Genomic DNA, 23,605 nt, shown 5'->3' on the forward strand with positions numbered 1-23,605 from the left:
GGTATGACCTCCATCTTGATGAATAATGGGGGTTTGCAGCTTCAAGTCAGGCTGGGTCTAGGGTGTAGGAGGCCTCGAGTGCCAGGTGGAAAGCAGGCTGGTGTCTGCTCTGGGCTGTGGGCAGTGGGGAGCCTGCTAGGCTGCAGAGTAGGAGAGTGGCCAGGTCAGAGCTGGGCTCTTGTGAGAAGAAGCTGGCAGGACAACCTGTTGAAAGGAGAGACTAGAGGCCGGGAAATTGGAGGGCTTAAGTAATCCAGGCATGCCAGCCTAGAGCACGGTTGGGCTTGGGAAACCGTGACCGCTTGATGGAAAAGTTGATAGAACCTGGTGACTAAATACATGAGTCGAGAGAGGACAGAACAGGATGACTAGTGGTTTAAGCCTGGGTGTTCGGGTGCCTTGGGAGGCAGGAAAGCAGGAGAGCCAGAGTGGGAAGGGAAGATGGGTTTGGTCTTGGTCCCCGCTGACCACCCTCACTGGAGTCTCCCAGAAGAGAATGTGCAGGAGGAGGATAGCTCCCTCTACTGAACCAGCCAGTGTGAATCACACATCCCCCTGCTCTGGGTCTAGATTTTGGTGAGTGGCCACTAGGAGACGGAAAAACTGAGGCCCAGACAGAGTTGGTGGCTTGCCCACGGTCATCCAAGTTCCTAGTACAGTTAAGGCTAGAATGTAGTTCTCCTGACCTTCAGTCCAGTAATCTTTCCACCTGTGCCGTAGTGGAGAGCCGTTACCACTGGTCTAACATCTGCCCCAGACCAGTTAGGCTGGCATCTCTTGCCTCCAGGCTGGCGACTGGAGGTGATGGAGTAGTGCATGACTTACCAAAACACCAGTCCTTCCTTGTAACCATGACCTTGTCAGAGCACTTGGGACTGGGTTGGGGGCAGGATCCCCTGAGGGCAAGAAAGCTAATGGAGTGACTGCAGCAGAGTAGGTGGCAGTTTTGACCTTCACGGGCTGGGCAAGAATGTCAGGTGCGTGCTTTAACCCTGCAGTATCAAGTACCAGCCTCGGAGACCACAGGCTGGACTCTGGGCCCCAATTTTCAAGCAGCCCCAGGAAGCCAGAGGCCTGGTTTAGCCACAGGGCCCTCCTGAGCCTCCCTCACTTGAAGCTGCATACCAGATCTCAGGCTACAGCTTCGTGGGGGAGAGGGGCCCGGTTGGCGGGAGGGGGGGGGGGGTTCTTGTATAAAAACTCTAAACTCGAACTGCCACCTGTCCCTGGCTGACCTGACCCTGGCTGCAAGGGATTGACAGTGTCCAGAGACAAGGGACCTCCACTGAATCGGGCATCCAGTCTTTGCTTCATCCCTCAGGACATCTTCAAGGAGGGGGTGCCTGAGGCCCCCAGGGAAGGTGGAGGCCGACCTCAGTGTCACCCTTCGGGTCTGGAGTCAGCCTTTCTTTTGTTGGGGGCATTGTCCCGGATAGTGCAGCATGCTGAACAGCATCCCTGGCCTCTACTCACTAGGTGCTAATAGCATCCCTCTCCAGCTGCGATGACCACAAATGTTTCTAGACATTGCCAGAGGTCCCTGGGGCATAACATTATCCCTGGCTGAGACTCCCTGAGACTCCCTGACTCCCTTTGGCTTTGGTGTGGACGTGGAGCGTTAAGGAGAGAGGGGGGTTAGAACAGGGACCACACATATCAACCTGCCACTAGCCAGCAGGAAGATTCAGTGGCTTCACTGCGTTGCCACCCAGTCGCATGGTACTGTCTCTTCCTGGGCTGTGTGCCTTGGTGGTGCCGCAGTTCTGACAGGGAGACTCCGGAAGCGTTGCTCGTACGGGCCCGGGAGCTTGGCGTCCAGCTGTAGCTCTGGCTGAGATCAAGACTGGCACCCCAACAGGTGCAGCAGGGGCCCCAAGTCCTGCCTTGCGACCTAACAAGCTAGAGGCCAGCCAGTGGCTAGCACCGCCAAGCTGGCTGCTTGAAATCCAACAGCCCTACCGTGGGGTTTGGAATGTGGGATGAGAGCTATTTCGGTCTTGCCTCTTTCCCCCCTTTGCCCCCTGCCCCGTAGGAATCTAGTAAGAATTGTGATTACAGTCTTGGCAGCCGTAGAAGTCATGACAGCTGTTAGTATGAGCCCTTGTGAGGGCTCCTCTCGCTCTGTCCCTCCGGGGTGGGGGGGCATAGCCAGGCAGTCACGTGTTGCAGCTTTTGTGTAAATTTGAATGATGCGCCGCCTCTGAGGGATCCAAGGCTCAAGGTCGGGTGGGCACACTTCCTGTGGCCTAGGTTCCTTAGATATATCCTTATGGGAGGGTGAAGGGAGCTGCTAATAACCACTTGGGGCCAAGTGACATACAAGCCCCTGCCAGGAAGCCCACATCTCTTCCTTAAAGGATCCCTCTCTGGGAGTGAAGGTGGGCAAAGGCAAAGGGCTTTGCATCCACCAAGAGAAATGAGCTGACGATCTGTTTGCCAGGACCTAGCATTTCCCAGCTATAGCGGCAGGGCCTGGAGTGGTGGGGGGCCCTTCTGCCTACCTGGAATACCAGCTCGGCCTTGCAAAGCCCACCTTGGAAACTTGGGTTGTCACACAGACAGTGGCATTCCAGGTCTTTCTCTGCTCCCTCAGAACGCTGGCTTTTCCTCCTGGGCTCACTAAAGGTGGGAGAGACCATGCTGATCCCAGACCTCGTTTGGGAGACATTCATCCTAGAGCGAGGGCCATGAAGGAGATGTCTTTCCAAATAGAAAGCAAAGTAAGGCAAAGGAAGTCAGCACATTTACTCAAAACTTCCTTATGGAGTAGGTCAGCTAACTGTTTGAATAAATTACTTTCGCAAACACCCACAGACTCACCCTCCCCTGTCCCACCATATGCATTCGTATTACTGCTCATTGCTCTCTTGCTCCTTCACTTGGGCCTAGAGAGAACATGGACCAGTGACCAGAATGGACCTGAGTATAGCCTCTGGCTAGAATCTTTCCAGAGACCTACGCTGTGACTTTTTAGCTGGCCGTGTTTGTTCAGGGCAGTGGTTCTCTACCTTGCCTGTACTGAGAATCATGTGGAAAGCTCTCAAAAACAAATGAAAACTTTCCCAGAGATTCTAATTTAATTGGTCATGACTGGGGCCCAGGCACTGGAATTTTTAAAAAGATTTTATTTATTTGAGAGAGAGAGAGAGAGAGAGAGAGTGCACGTGTGCTTGCAAGCATGAGTTGGGGGGGAGGGGCAGAGGGGAAAGCAGACTCCCCGCTGAGCAGGGAGCCTGATGATGGTGATGATGCCGCCACCAGGGCTCGATCCCAGGACCCTGGGATCATGACCTGAGCCGAAGGCAGACGCTTAATCGACTGAGCCACCCAGGCGCCTCCCTAGGCCCTGGAATTTTTAAAAGCTCTCAGATTATAATGTGCAGTTTGAGTTGAGAGGTTACTCTTTTGACAGTAACAAAGACCCCGTTGATCTGGGCCTCTGTGACATCCACTCATTACTTGTCTTGGGCCCTGGGTCTTACCTGGTACCTATGCCTGAGCTGGGTTTTGGGTTGGGAAAGAGTAGGCAGAAGTGGGGTCTGGGCAGCTCTCTCATAGTCCACTGAGTGACCATAAGACGGAAGGACTCAAGTCCCCTGAGTGTGGCATGAAGAGGGTGGGGTTGGTGATCTTGGCTGGGTGAGGCCTGACCTCCCAGTCAACTTAGTTGCCGGTTACCTTTTCTTTTCCTCCTGGCTCATGCTCACTTTTTTACAAGTAGGACACACTCTGAACTGAGCCTTAAAGACTGTGAATGTGTGTACACCAAGGTCAAATACTCTTTTTAAAAATTTTTTATTTAAATTTCACTTAGCGTACAGTGTAATACTAGTTCCAGGAGAGAGAGAGAGACACCAAGTTCAGGTAGTCTTAACAAAAGTAGTGCTCTCTAATGATAACTTTCATACAGCCACTTTCAAAACCAGGCAAAACCTGACCCATTCCACACAGTAACATGGAGGTAGGCAGGAAAGCTGTTGGTCCTCACTACATAGATCAAAATCCAAAGCTTAGGAGATGAAGCAAATTGGCTAAAATGACTTAGGCAGTGAGTAGGGGAGCTAGCTTGACTGGAAAAAGCTCTTTCTTCAACTCAGTTCTATCATCTTTGAGCATTATTGCATTTCCTCCATGGGAGATGTTGCTGCCCCTTTCCTGAGTACATAAACTACCCTTGTTCATATAGTGTTTCTCAGGAACAGAAGCCCTGCTTTTCTCCTCATTCCATCCTCCTCTGAATAGAAAAAAGCTCTGTGCTAAGAGGATCCTGGTATGTGGCCTACGTAAGTGTAGGTGCAGATTGCTGTCTGAAATCATCTGCTGCTGTTCAGCCATTTTTCCTGGACATTCCCTCCAGGAAACCTGTGCGCATGGCCTTGAGACCTGATTTGACCCTGGAGCTTTTGAGTATGCCCTTTTCCCCAATTCTTATGGCTCAGATCAGCTGGGACTCTCCCCAGGGAGAGAGTCCGGGCTTAAATCTCTGTGGAATCCAGCTTGTGCCAGCTGAGTGCCATTCCTGACCTGCCCCAGCATATCATCCTAGCCTTGGCCAGAGCACAGCCTCCAGAATATAGCGGTTGAAACTGCTGAAATCTGCACATCTGGACATAGAAGCAGGACTAGGGGTTACAGACATTCCTTCATCACTCGCCTCAGCCTGCCCGGTGTCACTCTCCCCGCCGGGCACATAAGGCCATCCTTAGTCTGCGACACTGGGGCCCCAACCTCAGGTGAGTGGACTCTCCTGGGGGTGGCTGGTCATTTCTGGGCCCAGCCTGGGCAGGCTGGGACGGGTGGGAGGGATGAACGCAAAGCGCTTTAGCTCGGTCCTTAATCACCAAGACATATGTCTCTGACTGCTCCATCTGGGAGGGAGCCTCAGGGCCTCCCAGGCCTCCATGAGGTGGTGTATTGTTGGGAGCCAGTGTCCCTGACATCCTGTTGGGTAATGGCCCATTACATTCTCCAGATTCCTGCCAGGGAGTACTTGCTGGGGATTCAGTCCGTAGCCCTGCTTCAAACTCCTTGGCTCCTTTGTTTTTTTGGAGCTATTGTGGCCTCTTTGAAATGTCTGCCTCCTAACTAACCGCACTTCCCAGAGCCATTTGGCTGCAATTTTGACAGGAATGTGGAGGCAGCCACTTTCCAGACCCGAAAGGAGATGCCAGCTGGGCCTCTTTCTTCTGTTTGTTCTTTTTTCCTGGGACCCTTCAGTTAGTGGGGAGTGCTTGTACTATGTGCCAGGGTTTTGTTTGTTTTTTTCCTCTCCGGTATTTTACTTAATGCCCTCAGTAGTTATTCCAAGTAGACTCTATTACTTCCATTTTACAGAGGGGGAAACTGAGTCTTAAAAGAGTTTAAATAACTTGCCCAAAGTCAGAGAGCTCGTGACTGGCAGCACCAGGATTTCAACTCAGGCTTGTAACTCCACTATATCAGAAGGGTGGAAAAAACTGGGGGGACCTGGAGTTGGTTCCTTGGAGTCTAAACCCTTTGTTTACCTGGCATCTGAGGGCAAGTGGCATAACTCACTGGAAAAGAGAGAGCTGGACAGGAAATGAAAAGATCAGGGTCACACATGAACAGACATTTCTCCAAAGAAGACATCCAGATGGCCAGCAGCTGCATGAAAAGATGCTCAGCATCACTTACCATCAGGGAAATGCAAACCGAAACTACAGTTCGATATCACTTCACACCTGTTAGGATGGCTAAAATCAACAACACAAGAAACAACAGGTGTTGGAGGGGACGTGGAGAAAGGGGAACACTTTTGCACTGTTAGTGGGAATGCAAGCTGATGCAGCCACTCCAGTAAACACTATGGAGGTTCCTCAAAAAGTTAAAAATAGAGCTACCCTATGACCCAGCAATTGCACTACTTGGTATTTACCCCAAAGGATACAAAAACACTAGTTCAAAGGGATACACATACCCCCTATGTCTTTTGCAGCATTATTTACAATAGGGAAGATATGGAAGCAGCCCACGTGTCTATCAATTGATGAATGGATAAAGAAGATGTGGTATATATATATATATATAATATCACTCAGCCATAAATAAGAATGAAATCTTGCTGTTTGCACCGACGTGGATGGAGCTAGAGAGTTTATGCTCAGCGAAATAAGTCAGAGAAAGACAATTTAGGAAACAAAACAAATGAGCAAGGGGAAAGAGAGAGAGCAAGCAAGCAAGAAACGGGTGCTCAACCATAGAGAACACACTGATGGTTACCAGAGGGGAGGTGGCTGGGGGGATGGGTATAATCAGTGATGGGGATTAAGGACTTGGGCACTTGTCGTAATGAGCACTGGGTGATGCATGGAAATGTTGAATCACAATATTGTATACCTGAAACTAAAATAACACTGTATGTTAAGTAACTGGAATTGAAACAAAAACTTAAAGAAAAATAAAAGATCAGGGTCATGGTCTCAGCTGTGACATGTAACTCTGTGGGAGTTGGAGAAGTCCCTTGGGTCTCAGTATGCCCCATACTGTAGGTTTTTTAAAGTGCTGATTTGTAGAACCTCACCACAGACCAATTACATCAGCCTCTGAGGCTGGGGCCCCAGGAAATTGGTATTTTTTAAGCTTCCTAGCTGATTTTAATGTGCATCCAAGGGTGAGAATCCTTGTACTAGGTGATATAGGCCAGTGCTTCTCAAACTTTAATGTGCATGCAAATCAACTCAGGATCTAGTTAAATAAATGTAAATTCTGATTCAGTAGGTCTGGGATTCTGCATTTCTTTTTTTTTTTTTTAAGATTGATTGATTGGTTGATTTGACAGAGAGAGACACAGCCAGAGAGGGAACACAAGCAGGGGGAGTGGGAGAGGGAGAAGCAGGCTTCCCGCGGAGCAGGGAGCCCGATTTGGGGCTCGATCCCAGGACCCCGGGATCATGGCCTGAGCTGAAGGCAGACGCTCAACGACCGAGCCACCCAGGCGCCCCTGGGATTCTGCATTTCTAACAAGGTCCCTGGTGATGCTGATGCTGCAGGTCCAGGGATCACACTTGGAATAGCAAGGGGCTAGAGGGCTCTAGGTAGCAGTGAAAGAACTTGGTGCCCATCCACGTGAGCTTGTTTCCTTCCCGACAACCCTGGCTAGGGCTGATGCCTAGCATGAGAGGGGCAGGGGCCTCACCACTCTCCTATGGGCTCTGCCTCCGTGGCTCGGGTAGATGGTGCAGATATTTAAGATGTAGGACTTTATTACTGCACTCTCCCACCTCCTTCAGGCTTAGGAGGGAGCTCAGGAGTAACGGGCAGGCAGGTGCCTCTCTCCTTCCCTCTGCTCTTTGTTCTGCCTCTAGTCACGAAGGACTGAGGGCCGCAGTGGACCTTGAGGGTGTGTTCTTAGCATGCAGGCCTATCCCTGGGGATTGGCTGCCCTGCCCGGGGTGGCCATACCAGACTCGTGGCCCTTTAGGGATCACTGTTTCCTTCTGTGCCTGCCTTTCTGGAAACTCCTACCAGGTCCCTCCTTCGGTACCTTCTCTTTGTCCTAATGATGGGATAGCAGAGCTGGCTGCTGGGAGGGGCTCTGACGATGGAGAAGGGCCTTCTTCTGGGGATGTGGTAGGATCAGGAGACAGGGAGGTGGTTATGGCAGCTGGCTCAGCTGTCCTAACAGCAAAACCATGTCCTCTAATGCTTCCTGGGCTGATGTGAAGTCCCTTCCAGCAGCTCTTAGCACGATTCTCCCAGGCGGCCTGTTGCCTAGAGACCTGCATCCTCTCCCAGGCCTGCATTGCCCCCTGCCAGAGGGTCTGCAGTGCTGTTGGCTGAGCTCTATGGGAACAAACGCTTTCCAGGACCTCTCAGAAGTCCTGATGACCCCTAGATCTTTATCATAGGTTAGAAAGTTGCAGTCACAAAAAACATGTGCACATACAGATTCGGGTGCACACACAGACTGAGGGGCCTGTCCGCGTGTGCGTACGGGTGCGCCATCCCACACCAGTCTTCACGGATCACGGACATGAGCAGACTTGGCTACACCTGCGTGCAGAGGCAGATGCTGGGGTGGCCCTCACTCTGCGAAACGCGCAGATGTTCATCCCCACCCCACTCCTGTTTGCCCCCAAAACCCTTGGGGGCTCCAGAGCCTTCTCTTCTCCCTCCCCAAATCCTCATCAGTGTGTGACCCTTGAGAAGCCTGTTGTTTTTTCTGACCGACTTCCACCTTTCTGCCCTCTTCCCTCCCTTGTGTCCCCACCCGGCATCCTCTCAAGTACCTTTTTGTCTTTTAACTTCTCAGTCCCAGCTGCCAGGACCTCATCCTGGATTTCCCTGTGGGAGAGCACTGGAGAGAAAGAGCTCTTCCCGTCTCAGAGAAACCTCACCAGTCGCCTTGGAGTCCCCTGGTCATGGGCGTTAAGGAAATCAAGGAGATGTTGGGTGCATGCTCTGTGGCCAGAGCAGCTCTGCCGAGCCAGCAGCCTCCTCCATCCCCCAGCCCCACAGTGCCTGGTCCCATAGTCCCAACCCCACTGCTCCTTGGCAGCACTTGGGTAGGAAACACATTGCTGCCTGGGCAGTCCCAGGGCTTTGCTAACGGCATTCAGCCCACCCTGGCCTCCTTTAGTCCAGGTGCATGTCTCCACTGAGGCTGGGAGGGGTGCTGGGCCTTCCCAGAGCAGAGGTGGGAGGCTAACCCAACCAGTGTCCTCCAGGATTCTCACAGGCCCACACTGTGTCACCATGACAATCAGCACTGGATTATACCACATAGGCCTAGCCACCGGGGAGAGCTGGAGCAGTCCTGGGAGGCTCCCTGGGGAGGGAGGGCTGGAAATCGATGTGTGGTCGGGGAGGGTGAGCACTGGGGAAGCTGCCGCCTCAGAAGGGTAGGAGCCCTGAGTGGGAGTCAGACTGAGCTTGAACTCTGGCCCCAGCACTGCTACCTTGGTCAACTGTGAAACTGTGGATGAGTCCCTTCCTTCCTGAGCCTGTCTGGAGATCCATAAAACAGAGAGAGTAAGACCTTCTTCCCAGCATATTGTGTGTGTTAAGTGAGATTTGGTTCTCAAAGTGCTGGGGAATGTTAGGTATAATAAGCGTGGGAAAGAGAATGATAATCGTTGAACATTTTGTGGCTGACTCCACGCTTTCCTGGGAGTTGCTGCTGGTGGGTTCTGTTCTTGGGCAGGGGTGGGAGAGTGACAGGGGTATTGGCACGGGCAGGGAGTGAGGCTCAAGAAAGGTGCGCCAGGACATACAGAGGGTAGGGTATGGGGCACTGAAGGTAAATCCCAGCTGGCTGAGACACGCAGCGAATATGCCAGGTCCCTCCGTGCCTTCCTTGCCATTTCCAGATCCCGAGGACTGGAGGTGCTTGTCCGCGGAAGGTGAGGCAACGTACACCCGGGGTGGCTCAGTGCCAGCCCCCAGCTAACCCCCTTTCTCTGCCTATTTGTGTCCCTCTGTTCCGTTTTAGAAGTTGAAGCCAAGAGAGCATGCAAGTGGCTTCGAGCAACAGGATTCCCTCAGTATGCTCAGCTTTTTGAAGGTAAGGTTACTCAGTTGCTCCCCCTTCCCTACCGCAAAGCTTGCCATATCCCTCTGTTTTTCATCTGCAAAAGGAGGCCAATCGGAACCTTTCTCCAACCACACAAGAAGCTGTGTTCTTTGGTCCTGCTCCTGTCACGACAGCGTCATCTCTAGTGGGTCACTCTGATTGGCTCTCCTAAGCTCTGGTGTCACCAGTGTGTTAAAGTACCTTGTCTTGACCAGGGCCCCTGCACTGTAGCACTTCTGAGGATGCCATTTGCAGAGATGCATCCTGGGGTCCCTGACCTCATCTCAGCTCCCGCACGGCCTCGATTGCTGTTTCCCTTCATTTTTCTGTTTTTTTTTTTTTCTTTAGAGTTATTTATATTTGCTGTTTCCACTTTCCCTCTTCTTCCCACACTCCCCACCATACCCTGCCTTCACTCCCGCTTTGCCAGCCAAACAATCCTTGTCCAGGTCACCAGGGACTCCCACGTGGTCAAATTCAGCGGTCCCTTCCCAGTCTTAATCTCTCAACAGCATTCAGGGAAGTTGGCCACTCACTTCAGCTTCTGGAACCCTCGCCTCTCTTGGCTGCCTCTCTAGATGCCACTGTCAGTCTTCTTATACCAGACTCTGCTTTCTCTAATGGATATCGAAATGTTGGGGTGTCCCAGAGCTCAATCTTGGCCCCTCTTCCCTCTCCACATTTCTTTCCCAGGAGATCCTTCTCCAAGTACCGTGCATTTTCTGGTGATTCCCAAATATCTCTGTCAGACCTCATTCCCGAGCTCCAGATTCATCCATTCCACCAATTCAGTCTCTCCTCATCTGTCTGATAGGCATCTCAGATTGAACAGGTCTAAATTCCACCTCCCGAGGGCACCACCGTCCACTCAAGCCCCACTGCCAGGAGTCATCCAGGAATCATCCTCATTCCAGGCTCCTTCCTGCCACTCGCTCACACCTTTCCTTCCTCAGAGCCTTAATGTTAGTCCTGCCTGGAATCCTCTTCCCAGGCTCTTGGCCCGGCCAACCCCCTCTTATTCTTCAGGACTCGTCTCGGAAGTCACCTCTCTCCGAGTGGCCCCCACCCCGCCAGCCTCTCTTTACCCTATCACCCTGGCTAATGTCTTTCATGGCATTTAGAACTGTATTATCTTTCTTTCTTTTTTTTTTTTTTTTTAAGATTTCACCTATTTGACAGAGACACAGCGAGAGAGGGAACACAAGCAGGGGGAGTGGGAGAGGGAGAAGCAGGCTTCCCGCCGAGCAGGGAGCCCGATGCGGGGCTCGACGACAGGACCCTGGGATCATGACCTGAGCCGAAGGCAGACGCTTAACGACTGAGCCACCCAGGCACCCCTAGAACTGTATTATCTTGTTCCACATACAGTCTCTCCGCGAAGGCAGGGATCATTTTTATCTCGTTCGCTGTTGTATCCCCAGTGCCTGGCATCAAGTAGGTGCTCAAGTAATGTTAGTTAAATGAGAAAATGGGTTTCTTTTAGCAGTCAGGCAGAGAGGTGTGGGATTTCCTGGATGCTCTGTCCTCTGATCCCACTCCTTCCTCTCTCCCCTCCCCTTCCTACATCCCAGGGAGTGGGCTCTCCTGTCTGGACCAGTAGGAGGAAATGAGGCATTGTTTGGCTGCATACTGTCCTCTCTGTCCTCACTCTTTCCCTGCTCCCCCCAGTTTACCTTGGGCCGGGGAGGAGGTTCCCTGTCTGAGTAGCCCTGGGGTGGGAGGGTGAGCTTCGCTCTTGGCAGCCACCCAAGGCCTCGGGCCTGCCATCTCCTGGGGACCTGTCTTATTGTTGGTCCTCTCATCCAGCTCAACCCTCCTTTCCCTCAACCCTGAACTTGCCTCTGATGGTCAACCCAAACTCCCTGGGCCCCTCCCTTACCCCAGGTTTGCTCCTTCGGCTCGGCTTTTTGCCTTCCTGCCTCCTCTCTTCCCTGGCCTCCCCTTCCCACCTCAAGGGCTACTGGCACTGAGTTTCTGACTTACTGCCCTCGACTCATCTTGGCTTTTCTCCGCCGTACAGAAGGTCTGTTTCCCCTGGATATTGGCTCTGTGAAGAAGGACCACAGTTTTCTGGACGAGGACTCTTTGGGGGCCCTGTGCAGGTAGGGGGCACTAAGGGCCAGGCCTGGGAGGTCAGGGCCTGGCTTGGGGCTTCCCCGGGGAAAGAAACAGTCTGTGTCCCCTCCAACAGAGGAGGAGGCCAGCCTGTGACAGCACCCCTCTGCCGCAGTCGTACCGCTCACTCTGTCTTCTGTCTGTGATGCCGCAGCGCTCAGGCCCTCTAGCTAGAGAGCCAAGATCTGGCCGTGATTCGTCTTCTCCCTTCAGTTTGATTCCCCAGACATTCCTCTGCTTTGGCCCCTCTCTACCTACACGGGTTTGGGCCTTCTTTCAGGCCAAACCACGGCTTTCTGGATCTGCTTCAGTAGCCTACTAACTGGCCTGCCTGCCATTCCCCTCCTCGCCCTGATCTAGCCCCTTTACGGCCACCAGACGCCACTTCCAAGCAGGCTCCCCTCTGCTTGGGGTGTGCAACTGCCTGCAGAAGAAAGCAACGCTTTTTTAGCATGAGGCACCTTTGCAGTCTGGCTCTGACCAACCGTATCAGCCTCAGTCTCCCCTGTCACACCAGCGCTGGTCTGTTTACTGACTGTTTCCCTCCCTTGTCACAGCCTCTTGTGGAAGCCTGGGATAGAAGTCCCTGTTTTCTTTCCCCTTCAGAATCCCACCCCTGTCCTCCGGGAAGCCTTCTCTGACTGCCTAATCCCCCTTCATGGAAGTTCCTTGTCCCACCCTCTGTGTGCCTGCTGTGCCTCGGTCTACCCTGTTCTTGAACTTGCCCCATCTCTGTAGTGGTTTATTCCGCATATATAAGCTCCCAGAGGACAGAAGCCGCAATCTCCCGAGCATTGTGTCTGGCACTGAAACCTTCACGAACACTGGGTCTTGGGAGATGTTTTGATGGCTCGGGCATGTAAAGTAGTGGATGGCATCTTGGGACTGTCTTGGTGGGTCATGCCCTGCAGCCTTTGGTTGGGACCCTTGGGTGAGCACTTGCTTTCTTTCCTTACAGGAGGCTGATGACCTTGAACAACTGTGCCTCGATGAAACTGGAAGTTCACTTTCAAAGCAAGCAGGTGAGTCATGGCAAGGGTGGAGCCTGGGGCCTTGTGGCACCACAGGGAACCCAGGACATACACAGGGCACTTGCAAAACTAGCTCCAGTGTCCTGGGAGTCTGGGATGGACAGAGAGGTGCCTTGCTCCAGCCTGGGAGTGAAGTATAAGGGGTTCTATGAGCCTGCTGGGTTTTGGCAAGCGTGGCCTAGAGGTTGGCGTCTGAGAACAAGTACCCTGGCCCATGGCCTCACCCACCCACTTCGGCACACCTCTCCCCACTGAGTTTACTCATAACTTGGTCTAGTGATGGCCCTTCCTCAGAGAAATCTCTTTGCCTCCTCTACCTGCTTTGTGACGGCAAGAATTCCTTGACAGGGAGCAGAGACAGAATAATGTGGTGGAAAAATCATGGCCTATATGATCTGAGAAGTCAAGATCCCCAACTATGTCCCCATGAGGTCTTACACCCCTGAGCCTCATGTTCCCCATCTCTACACCGAACTGGAGGGGGGCATTAATAGCCTCAAGAAGCCTTTCTGACTCTGCCAATCTGGAATTGCAGAAACGGAGAGGATTCTTAGTCCGCATGGAGCCCTGGAATGCTAGCCTGATGACCTTGTCCTTCCACAGGGTCGGGCTTTGTGGGTTTCTTCTGGGGCTTTCTCCACCAGAGGTCTGGAGCCAGGAGGGCCAGCTAAGCTGCCAGAGGCCTGGCCTGGAAAGCAGGAAACCCCTGGAGCCTGGTCCTGGCTCTGCCACTGACTGGTCAGTGGCCTTGAGCAAGCCTCTTCCCCTCTCTGGGCCTTGATTTCCCCATATTGCAAAATAGAAAATTAGAAAATCTAAAATCTCCTTCCAGTTCTGGCACTCTGTGGTTCTAATCTAAGACTATAGCCTAGAGACTTGGGAGGCTGCTGAGGACAGGAGGTCAAGACACCTGGATTCTTTTTTTGTTTGTTTTTAAAGATTTTATTTATCTATTTGTCAGAGAGAGAGAGAGAGAGAGAGCACAAGCAGGGGGAGCAGCAGGCAGAGGGAGAAGCAGGCTTCCCCACTGAGTAAGGAGTCTGATGTGGGACTCGATCCCAGGACCCTGGGATCATGACCTGAGCCGAAGGTAGACGCTTAACTGACTGAGCCACCCAGGCATCCCGGGACACCTGGATTCTAACCCCGGCTCTCTCACTGACTTACTGCATGCCATTGTATGACCTTAGGCAAGTAGCTTCTCATTTGTGGGTCTGGGTTTCCCTGTCTGTAAAATGAGGAGGGATTAGATTAATGAGATGACCGTTACCATCCATCTGGGCTCCGTCTCTGAGCCCTGGCTTATTCTGGTGCTCCCAGAGCCAGCTCCCCATCTAGGACATGTCCTCCATCAGAAAGCGGGGCCCTTTACCTCAAAGTCCCCCAAGAGTTTGGAGGCAGAGCGTGGGGGTACAAACAAGGGCTTGGGGACTAGACTTCTCTGACCTTGACCCCGTGGCTCCTTCCCCAGAATGAAGACTCAGAAGAAGAAGAGCAATGTAGCATCAGCAACCACTGGGCTTTCCAGCGAGAAAGTAAATGCTGGTCTCGTGGGGGCTCCTCTGACCTGCTGGCCCCCCCGAGCCCTGGCCTGCCGGGGACCTCCAGCTGTGAGAGCGTCCTCACAGAGCTCAGCGCCACTTCCCTACCAGCCATCACCGTGAGCCTATCGCCGGAGCCAACGGACCTGCCCTCACCCTGCCGTGTCCCCAGCCTGAGTAACCAGCTCCTCCTTAGCCCCACCCAGGGCCAAGAGGGTCCCCGGGACAAAGCCAAGAAGCACCGTTCTCGTAGCTTCCTTAAGCACCTCGAGTCTCTGAGGCGGAAGGAAAAGGGTGGCGGTCAGCAAGCGGAGCCCGCGCGTGGCCCAGCCACCTTAGAGAAGGCCACAAAAGCCTCCTCTTTCTGCAGTCGCCGTGGCTTCCTCTCAGCTGGATTCTACAGGGCCAAGAACAGGGCAGCCACCTCCGCTGGTGATTGCGGCCCTGCGACTCAGAGGGCCTGGGAGGCCTGGCCTGTGGCCACGTTTCGGCATCCGCAGCGGGTGCACCGGGGGGACTGCCTTGTGCACGTGCCCGGGGACCACAAGCCAGGCACATTCCCTCGCTCCCTGTCCATCGAGAGCCTGCTTCCTGAGGATGGACAGCGCCTGGCAGATTGGCAGCCAGGTCGGCCCCGGGGCTACGAAGGGCGCCGGGGCTCCTGCGGCTCCACGGGCAGCCATGCCAGCATCTATGACAACATGCCCGAGCTGTACCCAGCGGAGCCGCTACTGGCCGGGGCTGCAGCCGAAGAGGACGAGGGCGGGGGCGGCTACGCCCACCTGGACGATATCCTCCAGCACGTGTGGGGGCTGCAGCAACGGGTAGAGCTCTGGTCCCGGGCCATTTACCCAGACCTGCAGACTGGAGATAAGGAAGAGGAAGAAGAGGAGGAGGACGAAGGGGAGGAGGAGGTCACTTCATCACTAGAGATGGCCACAGTTGAGGTCGAGGGGCAGGCTGAGGCTCTGGCCCAGATGGAGGCCCCGGCCCGCGGAGGGTCCTCGGCCCTGGGCCAGGCTGATGTTCCGTCAGTGGTCCCAGCTCAGGTTCAGGGTCGGGCGCAGGCTGAGCCCCTGGCACAGGCACAGGCCGAGGCCGGGGCTCAGGCCCGGAGTCCAGCCCAACATAATGGGCAGGAGGCAAATTCAGGCGGGGAGCCCACCTCTGCCCCCAGCCTGATGGTCGAAGACAGGCACTCCGTTGCTGACACTGTGGCCTCCTCCAGTGAACTGGACCGTAGTGGAAAGTCGGTGAATGAGCCCGAGGCCGCAGGCTCGCTGGCTGGGCCTCAGGCATCAGCACCACGGGAACGACGAGATTCAGGCGTTGGGGCCTCACTTACCAGACCCTGCAGGTGGGAGGTTTGAGCAGGGCTGGTGACAGAGGACTCTATTGTGTCTCTCTGTCTCTCCCCCTCCCCGCCCTTCCTCTTCTCTCTCTTCCTGCCCCTCTCTCCGCCACACAACTCTCCCTCAAGCCAATTTCTTAGTCCCAAGGCCCAGGGGCAGGGTCTCCGTTCCCTCCCGGTTAAGTTCTGGGCCTGCCTCTGCTATGGCCTTGAGCAAATTCTAGCTCCTCTCTGGCCCTTGGTTTCCCCATGTGCAAATCAAAGGTATTAGAGGAGATGGTCTCTGGTCCCCAGCTTTGCCATCCTGGGTTCTTAGAGCAGGCCCTCTGCTGCAGTCTTGGAGGGGTAAGGGGATGATGGTACTGCTTGGTGGCTCTAGATGGGCCTCAGCTCGGTGCCACCCTCCCTGACAGCATCTTGGCCACTGGGCAGCCCTGGAAACTAAGATTCAGTTTTTCCACCCTGGGACCCAGTAGCAGCACTAACAGCAGTCGCGTCTCCCCGCATCTGCTCTCTTTGGGGAGAATAAAGGGACCAGAAGAACTCAGCCTTCCTTAAGATTCATCCAGACCTGCTTCCCTGACCTTCCCTGCCCCCCTCATCTTTCACCAGGAAGCTCCGTTGGCACAGCTTCCAGAACTCCCACCGGCCCAGCCTCAACTCAGAGTCCCTGGAGATTAATCGGCAGTTTGCCGGCCAGATCCACCTCCTGCACAAGGGCTCGCTGCTGCGGCTCACCGCCTTCATGGAGAAGTACACCGTGCCGCACAAGCCGGGATGGGTCTGGTGAGTGCTCCCGGGCCGCGGTGGGGAGGCGGGGGGAGCTGCTCACCCACGCCCTGGCTCCCTCCCTGTCCCCGCTCCAGGACCCTGGGAGGGTCAGCCCCAGAAGGTGGGTGCAAGCGGGAGGAGCCCAGAAGCCAGCAGTGGTAGGTTGTGCCAGAAAGCTGGAGGGGCCGTGGCATGGCTTGCATGTGGTCTGTGGGGGATGCTCGTGGGACGTGCGTGTGTATGTGTGCCATGTGCGAGGAGGAGTGGGGGCCGGGGACCCCAGGTCCTCCAGCCGTACCTCCATCCCAGCCTCCAGGCTGCCGCCAGTGAGATTGTCCTGAAAGGCAGCTTTGGTTGCTGCTCTCCTGATAAACACCCTTCCATGCCCCGCCCCCCTCCGCCCCCTGGTGCCAGGGAAGGTCCAGCTTCCTTGCCATCCTGACCCTTTCGTGTTCTGGCCCTGCCCCAGCTGCTGGGGTCCTTAGCCTGCCGCCCTCAAGCAATGCCACCATGTAGGCCAGTGGGCTCGTTGTCCTTCCCTGAGTGGGCCGTCCTCTTCTTCCTGCCTCTTTGCCTCTCTCCATGCTGTTCTCTCCGCCTGGAATGCCTTTTCCCCATTTCTCCTCTGGGACAACACCTACCTATCCCTCGAGAGCCTGCTGAATTTCCACATCCTCCCTGAGACCTTCTCTGATCCGCTAGGTATAGTTCTCCTTCCTTGTGGGTCTTCCCCTAAGTTCTTGCTTGTTCCACTCCTGACCATGTAAACTGTCCCTGCCTGTTGACACAATTATCCCCTTAAGCAGACCGAGAGCTCCCTGGATGCCTCTGTGACTCCCTAGGGCCGGGCCCCGAGCACGTGCTCAGGCAGTGTTGACCCTGGGGACGTGGTGTGTCTCTCAGCCCCGCATCCCTGCCCGAGCCCCCTGAGACTGCGGAGTCTCCAAGCTGTGTCTGGGCCGACCCCACACCCCTCATGGACCTCTTGCCACTCCCCCAAACAGGTCAGTGCCCAAGTTCATGAAAAGGCACAAGACCCCGGACTACCGGGGCCAGCACGTGTTCGGGGTGCCCCCCCTCATCCACGTGCAGCGCACCGGCCAGCCGCTGCCACAGAGCATTCAGCAAGCCATGCGCTACCTGCGCAGCCAGTGCCTGGACCAGGTGAGCCCTGCGGGGGGCCTGCAGAGAGATGGCGCTGGGGAGGAAAGCCAAGGCTGACGAGTGGGGGAGGGGAGCCGCTCGGGCCTTTCTGGCCCACTAGAGACCCTTCTGGGCCTTCCTAAGCTGAAGCCCCCCTCTGCCCGGCTCTCTGCCAGCTTCTTTCTGGCCCGGGCACTGTACGCCCCATCTGTAGGAGCCTGCCTTAGCCTCGGCCCCTCTTTTCCTACTCATTCCTGCTACAGCCATCTTTCTCCTTGACCCTGAGGCTATAAAAACCTTCTCTTTGGTTTTGCCATTTTTCTCCTACCCTGCCCAGCAGGAAGCCTGCCCGGCAGGCTTGGAAGTCTCTGGGGTGGCCTACGCTCCTGACACCGGGTCCAGGGCTGGCCTCATAATCTTCCTCCCCACCCCACCCCTGCCCTGCCTGTCTCCCTCCCTCCCTTCCCTGCATGGACCAGGTGGGCATCTTCCGCAAGTCGGGGGTGAAGTCCAGGATCCAGAACCTGCGCCAAATGAATGAGACCTCGCCAGACAATGTTTGCTATGACGGCCAGTCGGCCTACGATGTGGCCGACTTGCTGAAGCAGTATTTCCGGGACCTACCAGAGCCTATCTTCACCAGCAAGCTCACCACCACTTTCCTGCAGATCTACCAGCGTGAGTCACCTGCACCTGTCCCCAGCATCCTGCCCCGTTCTCGATCTCCCTGAATCCTGGGGCTTGTGGGAGATGAACCCGGTGTGGGCATGAATGAGCTCGTTGGAAGATCTGCTATCCAGAGCTCGGAAGGCCCTTGGAGGGAGACCACACTCTATTCCCCAAACCCCTCATATGGAGACCTGGACTGAGGCCCCGAGGAAAGGCAGGGGCTTCCCTAAGGTTACATTGTACATTAGAGTGGGGCTTGATCTAGTACGCAGAGACCTCCCAGAGCCCATCTTTACCCTTTCCTCTCACTGACCTCCTTTGGGACCACTGTGCCCTCTGCGTTCCTAGAAGCAGGAGACTTGTTGCCGGAAGCTTCTAGGGGAATAAGAAAGCCGTTCTGCCATTCCTTCCTCACAGTCCTCCCCAAGGATCAGTGGTTGGCAGCAGCGCAGGCCGCCACCTTGCTGCTCCCCGATGAGAACCGCGAGGTCCTACAGACCCTGCTCTATTTCCTAAGTGACATCGCCTCTGCTGAAGAAAACCAGATGACAGCCGGCAACCTAGCAGTGTGCCTGGCACCTTCCATCTTCCATCTCAACGTCTCCAAGAAGGATAGCCCCTCACCCAGGTGAAACAGGGCAGGATGTGGCAGGGCCAGGCGGGGAGGGTCTGGGCCCCCTTGGGCTGCGGACCCTTGAGGGCTGGCCCTGCAGTTCCCAGGCGTCACCACAAGGGGTCAGCCTGACTCTTCGGGGGTCTGGGACCGGTTGGATGTTTTTGGAAGCAGGGCCTTCTAAAGGGCAGCGGGTTGTTTTGTGTTCGGGGGAGCTAGAAGCCAGCTGGTCATCCATCTTGTCTTGTGCCCGTGCGCCATCCTCTCCTCCCCTTCCCTCCAGGATCAGGAGCAAACGCAGCCTGGCTGGCCGGCCGGGCCCTAGGGACCTGAGTGAGAACATGGCTGCCACCCAGGGCCTATCACACATGATCAGTGACTGCAAGAAACTTTTCCAAGTGAGTAACTCTAGGCCCAGATCCAGGGGAACCACCAGGCCAGAGGTTTGCACCCGCAGTCAGGGACAGGGCCCAACTTGACACATACCCCCTCAACTTCCAACTCTTGCCTTACAAGCTTTCTCATCTACCTCACTGCCGTGGCCAGGCCTCTCTGCCCCTGAACATGGACCCGAGAGATCCCGTGGGTTCTGGGACTGATGGCCCCTGACCTTCTGTTGCTCCCCACGGCCCTAGTGCATGTGTGCTCTCCCAGGTCCCCCAGGACATGGTGCTGCAACTATGTGGCTCCTACAGCGCGGCTGAGCTCAGCCCTCCCGGACCGGGCCTGGCTGAGCTGCGGCAGGCCCAAGCTGCCGGCAGGAGCCTGAGCCTCTACATGGAGGAGAGCGTCCAGGAGCTGCTCCGTGACGCTGCCGAGCGCTTCAAGGGCTGGATGAGTATGCCAGGGCCCCAGCACACGGAGCTGGCTTGCAGGAAGGTGAGTAGCACACTGCCCGTGGCTGCCGCGGAGCTGGGAGAGTTCGCAGGGCAGGCAGGGAGGTCCAGAGTCCCGTCAGTCGCACCGTGCCTCGGCTTGATCTTGGACGGTGTCAGCCGGCAGAGCCAAGGACCTTCAGGACCCGAGGACCCGATGAGACCAGGGGCTCTCTGTTGGGCATCGCCGGCCGGAATTCCTGTACCAAAGCCCCGCTGCAGACACGTCAGCTCCGTGCGTGCAGAGCCTCACCTCCCGTATCTTTCTGCACCACGGCCGTGCGGAGTGCTCACACTTGCACCTTTGTGCTCTGGCCCTGGCTGACCTGCCCCGAGCATTACATGTCCCAAGCCACAGGAAGCCTCAACTTGATATGCCCTCTCCTTCGGTCAGAGCCTCCTGTCATGTCCCGGACCGGAGGTGACTTCTCTGTCCTTCTCTTGGTGCTAGCCATCCTCTTTCTTGGATTCCCACACCAAGTAAGACCGCGAGGCCGAGGTTTGCCGTGTATACACCAGTCATGGTGAAACTTCCCTCCTGGGATCGGGATGAGAGGCTGGCACGGCGCCTGGCACATACGGAAGACCCGCCGAGTGGCAGCTGTGCCCCTGTCCTCCCGCCTGTGCTAGATGGCGGGTTCCTTGAGGATGATCACCATCTTCTCTTCCTGTTCACTTCCAGAAATTCCAAGCCCCGTGTCCCTTTCATGGTAGAGCCTGGTAGGCCCCAGAGGACTTGTGTCTCGCCATCTCTCTGTGCTTTTGACTAGGTGGAGAAGCAGACATCCAGAAAGGAGAGAGAGGACAGGGAGCACAGGGACGGCCTGTCCGGATCTGGCTAGGGTTAGCAGTCAGCCTGCTGGACCCCTGCAGCCTTCCCTTGTCAGGGGCTGAAGCGAGGGCAGGCTGGAGCTGGGAGGGGCGGGGTGGGTGTTCTCCAGCTCTGATGGCTGTCCCCCGTCCCCACTCCCGTGGCTCGCAGGCGCCAGACGGGCACCCCCTGCGTGTGTGGAAGGCGTCCACTGAGGTGGCGGCCCCTCCAGCCGTGGTGCTACACCGTGTGCTGCGGGAGAGGGCCCTCTGGGACGAGGACCTGCTGCGGGCCCAGGTGTTGGAAGCCCTGACGCCGGGCGTGGAGCTGTACCACTATGTCACCGACAGCATGGCGCCCCATCCCTGCCGCGACTTTGTGGTGCTCCGGTGAGGGCTTCTGGCTGTCGGCCTGCCGTGCGCGCAGGACCAGGGAGGTGGACTGGGAGTGGACGCCGGGAACCTGACTGTATGTGTGTCCCTTCCCCACAGGATGTGGCGCTCCGACCTGCCCCGCGGCGGCTGCCTGCTAGTCTCCCAGTCCCTGGATCCGGAGCAGCCCGTGCCAGAGTCAGGGGTGCGGGCCCTGGTGCTCACTTCCCAGTACCTCATGGAGCCTTGCGGCCTGGGCCGCTCCCGGCTCACTCACATCTGCCGCGCTGATCTCAGGTACCAGGCCCCTTCGGCCGCGGCACTCTCCCCACCTCTGCCCTGCGCCATCGATCCCTGGGGGCTGGGGCGAGGCCTTCCTTCCTCCCTCCTGCCCAGGGCTCCAGGGCAGAACCCATGGCTCATGCCTGCCTGCTTCTACCTCCCCAGGGGCCGTTCTCCTGACTGGTACAACAAAGTCTTTGGGCACCTGTGTGCCATGGAAGTGGCAAAGATCCGGGACTCCTTCCCCACCCTGCAGGCAGCTGGCCCCGAGACAAAGTTGTGAGCCTCAGCTTGGCGCCAGGCTGGCACCACCCAGGCCCCTCGGCACCAAGGGAGTAAGGGGGTAAGGAGAGGAGAGCAGCCCCCACGTGTTGCTTCCAGGGGCAGAGCCAGGCCCCTGCCGATCCAGCAGCCTGCTGTCCCCTTGGCTTCCTGAAGCTCCTCCACGCATACAGGGGAGGAGGAGAGGATTTCAGTGTCCCATCTCTACTCCACCTGCAGCCACCAGCCTGTGGTCTGTCCTCCCAAGAGAGAGGAGTCATTTTCAGAAGCAGAAGCCTGCTGCGGCCCTCCAGGCCCACCGAGGCACCATCAGTCTGAAGCCTTGCCAGCACCCCCCCTGCAGGGGGAAGGAGCTAGCGAGCAGTGTGTGCATCCGGCTCTCTGCCACTCCGAGAGGCCAGGCCGTCCTTTTTGGTGCTCGGGTCCCTTTGAGGTTGGCAGGAGGCTCTGGTCCTGCCTTGGGGCCTAATATTGGCCCTGAACTGGCTCAGCCAGAGAAAGCGGACTAGAGAGGATGAGCACAGGGCAGCCCCAACCGCCATGAGCTGTTTTATTGGTGTAAATGCGATGCCGATTCTCATGAGGCTGATTTAAAGAGTGGGCACTACCAGCAGGCAACAGGGCAGTTTGGGGCAGCCTGGGACATGCTAGTGGGGGGCAGGGGGCTTCCTTTCTCAGGTCTCAGGAGACCAGTGACTCAGTCTCCCCGGCTTGGGCCCCCTACTTGATCTGCCACTCTCTGGTGTTCTGTGCGGCCCTTGGTCACACGCTCTTATGTCTGGAGAGCAAACGGGCTCACTGCCACCACACAGGCCAAGCAAAAACAGATGGTAGTGAAGAGACACATATCTGTGTCTGTGTCCCTTCTCCCTGCTCTTCCTGCCTATGGTGACAGGCTGACATAAGAGCACCGTCATCAAGCAGAGACCTGGCCCCTGCTTCCGGCAGCTGGCCAGCCAGGTGGAAGGGCTGAGTCTCACCTCAGCCGGCTGGGGCTTGACCAAACCTGATCCATCCCACCCAGCAGCCATCTTGGCTTACGTGGAATTCCAAATGACGTTCAGATGCCAACTGGTGCTCTATTTTTCTTTCAGCTCAGTAAACTGGAGTGGGATGGGTCCCAGCCAATGTTGTAATTTTTAAGCCTATTTTATTTGTACCTATAAATACTGTACAGTCAGAATATATATATGTATTTGTGTATATATATATATAGATACATACATATGCACATCTATATATGCACACATATTCTATCGTGAGTATATTATAATCTGTGGGTGTGAGCAGGGGTCTGGAAAGCCCGAGGGAGCAGGGATGAGGGAGGTGGAGGGCAGGAACCATGTGACCCCTCGGCAGAACAATAAAGCATTACTAGAGATGGACTCTGGTTGTGTGACTGTCTTCCCTGAGATGATAGGCTGGGGACTGAGGGCAGGTTACAATGTGGGCTTAGCGTTAGCGTCAGAAATTGTGAACATTACCGGTGTAGGATTTGGGGGGAGGCCACAGTAGGAATGGGAGGGCCTCAGCTCTTCTCTGTGGGAGGTGATTTGGGGGTGGGGAAGGTGGCACTCCAGGAAGCCAGGGCTTGGGCAGAAGCTGCAGACCCCCCGTCCCCTGATCTGGCCAGGGCCCCCAATCGGAGTGGCGCACAAGGATGACCTCAGGCATCCTGACAGTAGCCCTAGGGAGAGATGCTCCCGGCTCTGCTTTCCTTCCTTCACCTGTCACGCACAACCCAGGCTTCAGGATGAAGAGTGGAAACCCAGCCCCTGGAGGCTTGGAAACCCAGCCCCTGGAGGCTTGGAGACCCTGTTTTCCCCATAATCCAGCCTAAGAGAGGTCGGAGTGCCTGAAGGCAGCCCCTGGTCTGGCTCCAGTGGCCAGCAAAGCCCCGGGGGGGTGGCTAGAAAGGCCCCCTCGTCTTTACTTCCCCACAGGAAAAGGCTCTCTTTGCCGCACTGCCGTAGCCATAAAGCTCCCAAGCTCCTAGGGGCAGCTAGAGAGGAAGCGCAGGCTTTGCGATCCAATCTATGTTTGTACCCATTGAGTGCCGTTGGGCCGCCTGGGGCAAACAAGTCCTACTGCTCTCCCTCTATTTGAACATCCGCCTCCTCGTGGGCCAAACAGGCCAGTGACATCTCGGCACAAGCCCGGCTCAGCAAGCCTTCAGTTTGGCCTGCCCCGCTCGGCCTGGACAGGTTGGGGCATCTGT

At 55.9% G+C, this 23,605-nt stretch overlaps 1 protein-coding gene across 4 annotated transcripts in view; it reads left to right on the forward strand.

Moving 5' to 3' along the window:
* Positions 1–22,773, forward strand: part of STARD8 (StAR related lipid transfer domain containing 8) — a 39,738-nt gene extending 16,965 nt beyond the window's left edge. For 2 of the 4 annotated variants that reach the window (XM_035028677.1, XM_035028680.1), the window contains exons 2-15: positions 9,452–9,523; positions 11,553–11,634; positions 12,606–12,669; positions 14,150–15,576; positions 16,183–16,356; positions 16,437–16,499; positions 17,346–17,505; positions 17,964–18,162; positions 18,571–18,781; positions 19,050–19,164; positions 19,421–19,645; positions 20,624–20,841; positions 20,944–21,120; positions 21,271–22,773. In XM_035028677.1, coding sequence (XP_034884568.1) covers positions 9,452–9,523; positions 11,553–11,634; positions 12,606–12,669; positions 14,150–15,576; positions 16,183–16,356; positions 16,437–16,499; positions 17,346–17,505; positions 17,964–18,162; positions 18,571–18,781; positions 19,050–19,164; positions 19,421–19,645; positions 20,624–20,841; positions 20,944–21,120; positions 21,271–21,388 — 3,305 coding nt within the window. In that variant the 3' untranslated portion in view covers positions 21,389–22,773. The remainder of the gene's footprint in view (positions 1–9,451; positions 9,524–11,552; positions 11,635–12,605; positions 12,670–14,149; positions 15,577–16,182; positions 16,357–16,436; positions 16,500–17,345; positions 17,506–17,963; positions 18,163–18,570; positions 18,782–19,049; positions 19,165–19,420; positions 19,646–20,623; positions 20,842–20,943; positions 21,121–21,270) is intronic. The other 2 variants (XM_035028679.1, XM_035028678.1) reach the window with 2 other exon arrangements.
* Positions 22,774–23,605: the final 832 nt, after the last annotated feature.

Source organism: Mirounga leonina, unplaced genomic scaffold (genome assembly GCF_011800145.1).
Source record: "Mirounga leonina isolate KUSES-001 unplaced genomic scaffold, KU_Mleo_1.0 Mir_204, whole genome shotgun sequence".
Lineage (NCBI taxonomy): Eukaryota > Metazoa > Chordata > Mammalia > Carnivora > Phocidae > Mirounga > Mirounga leonina.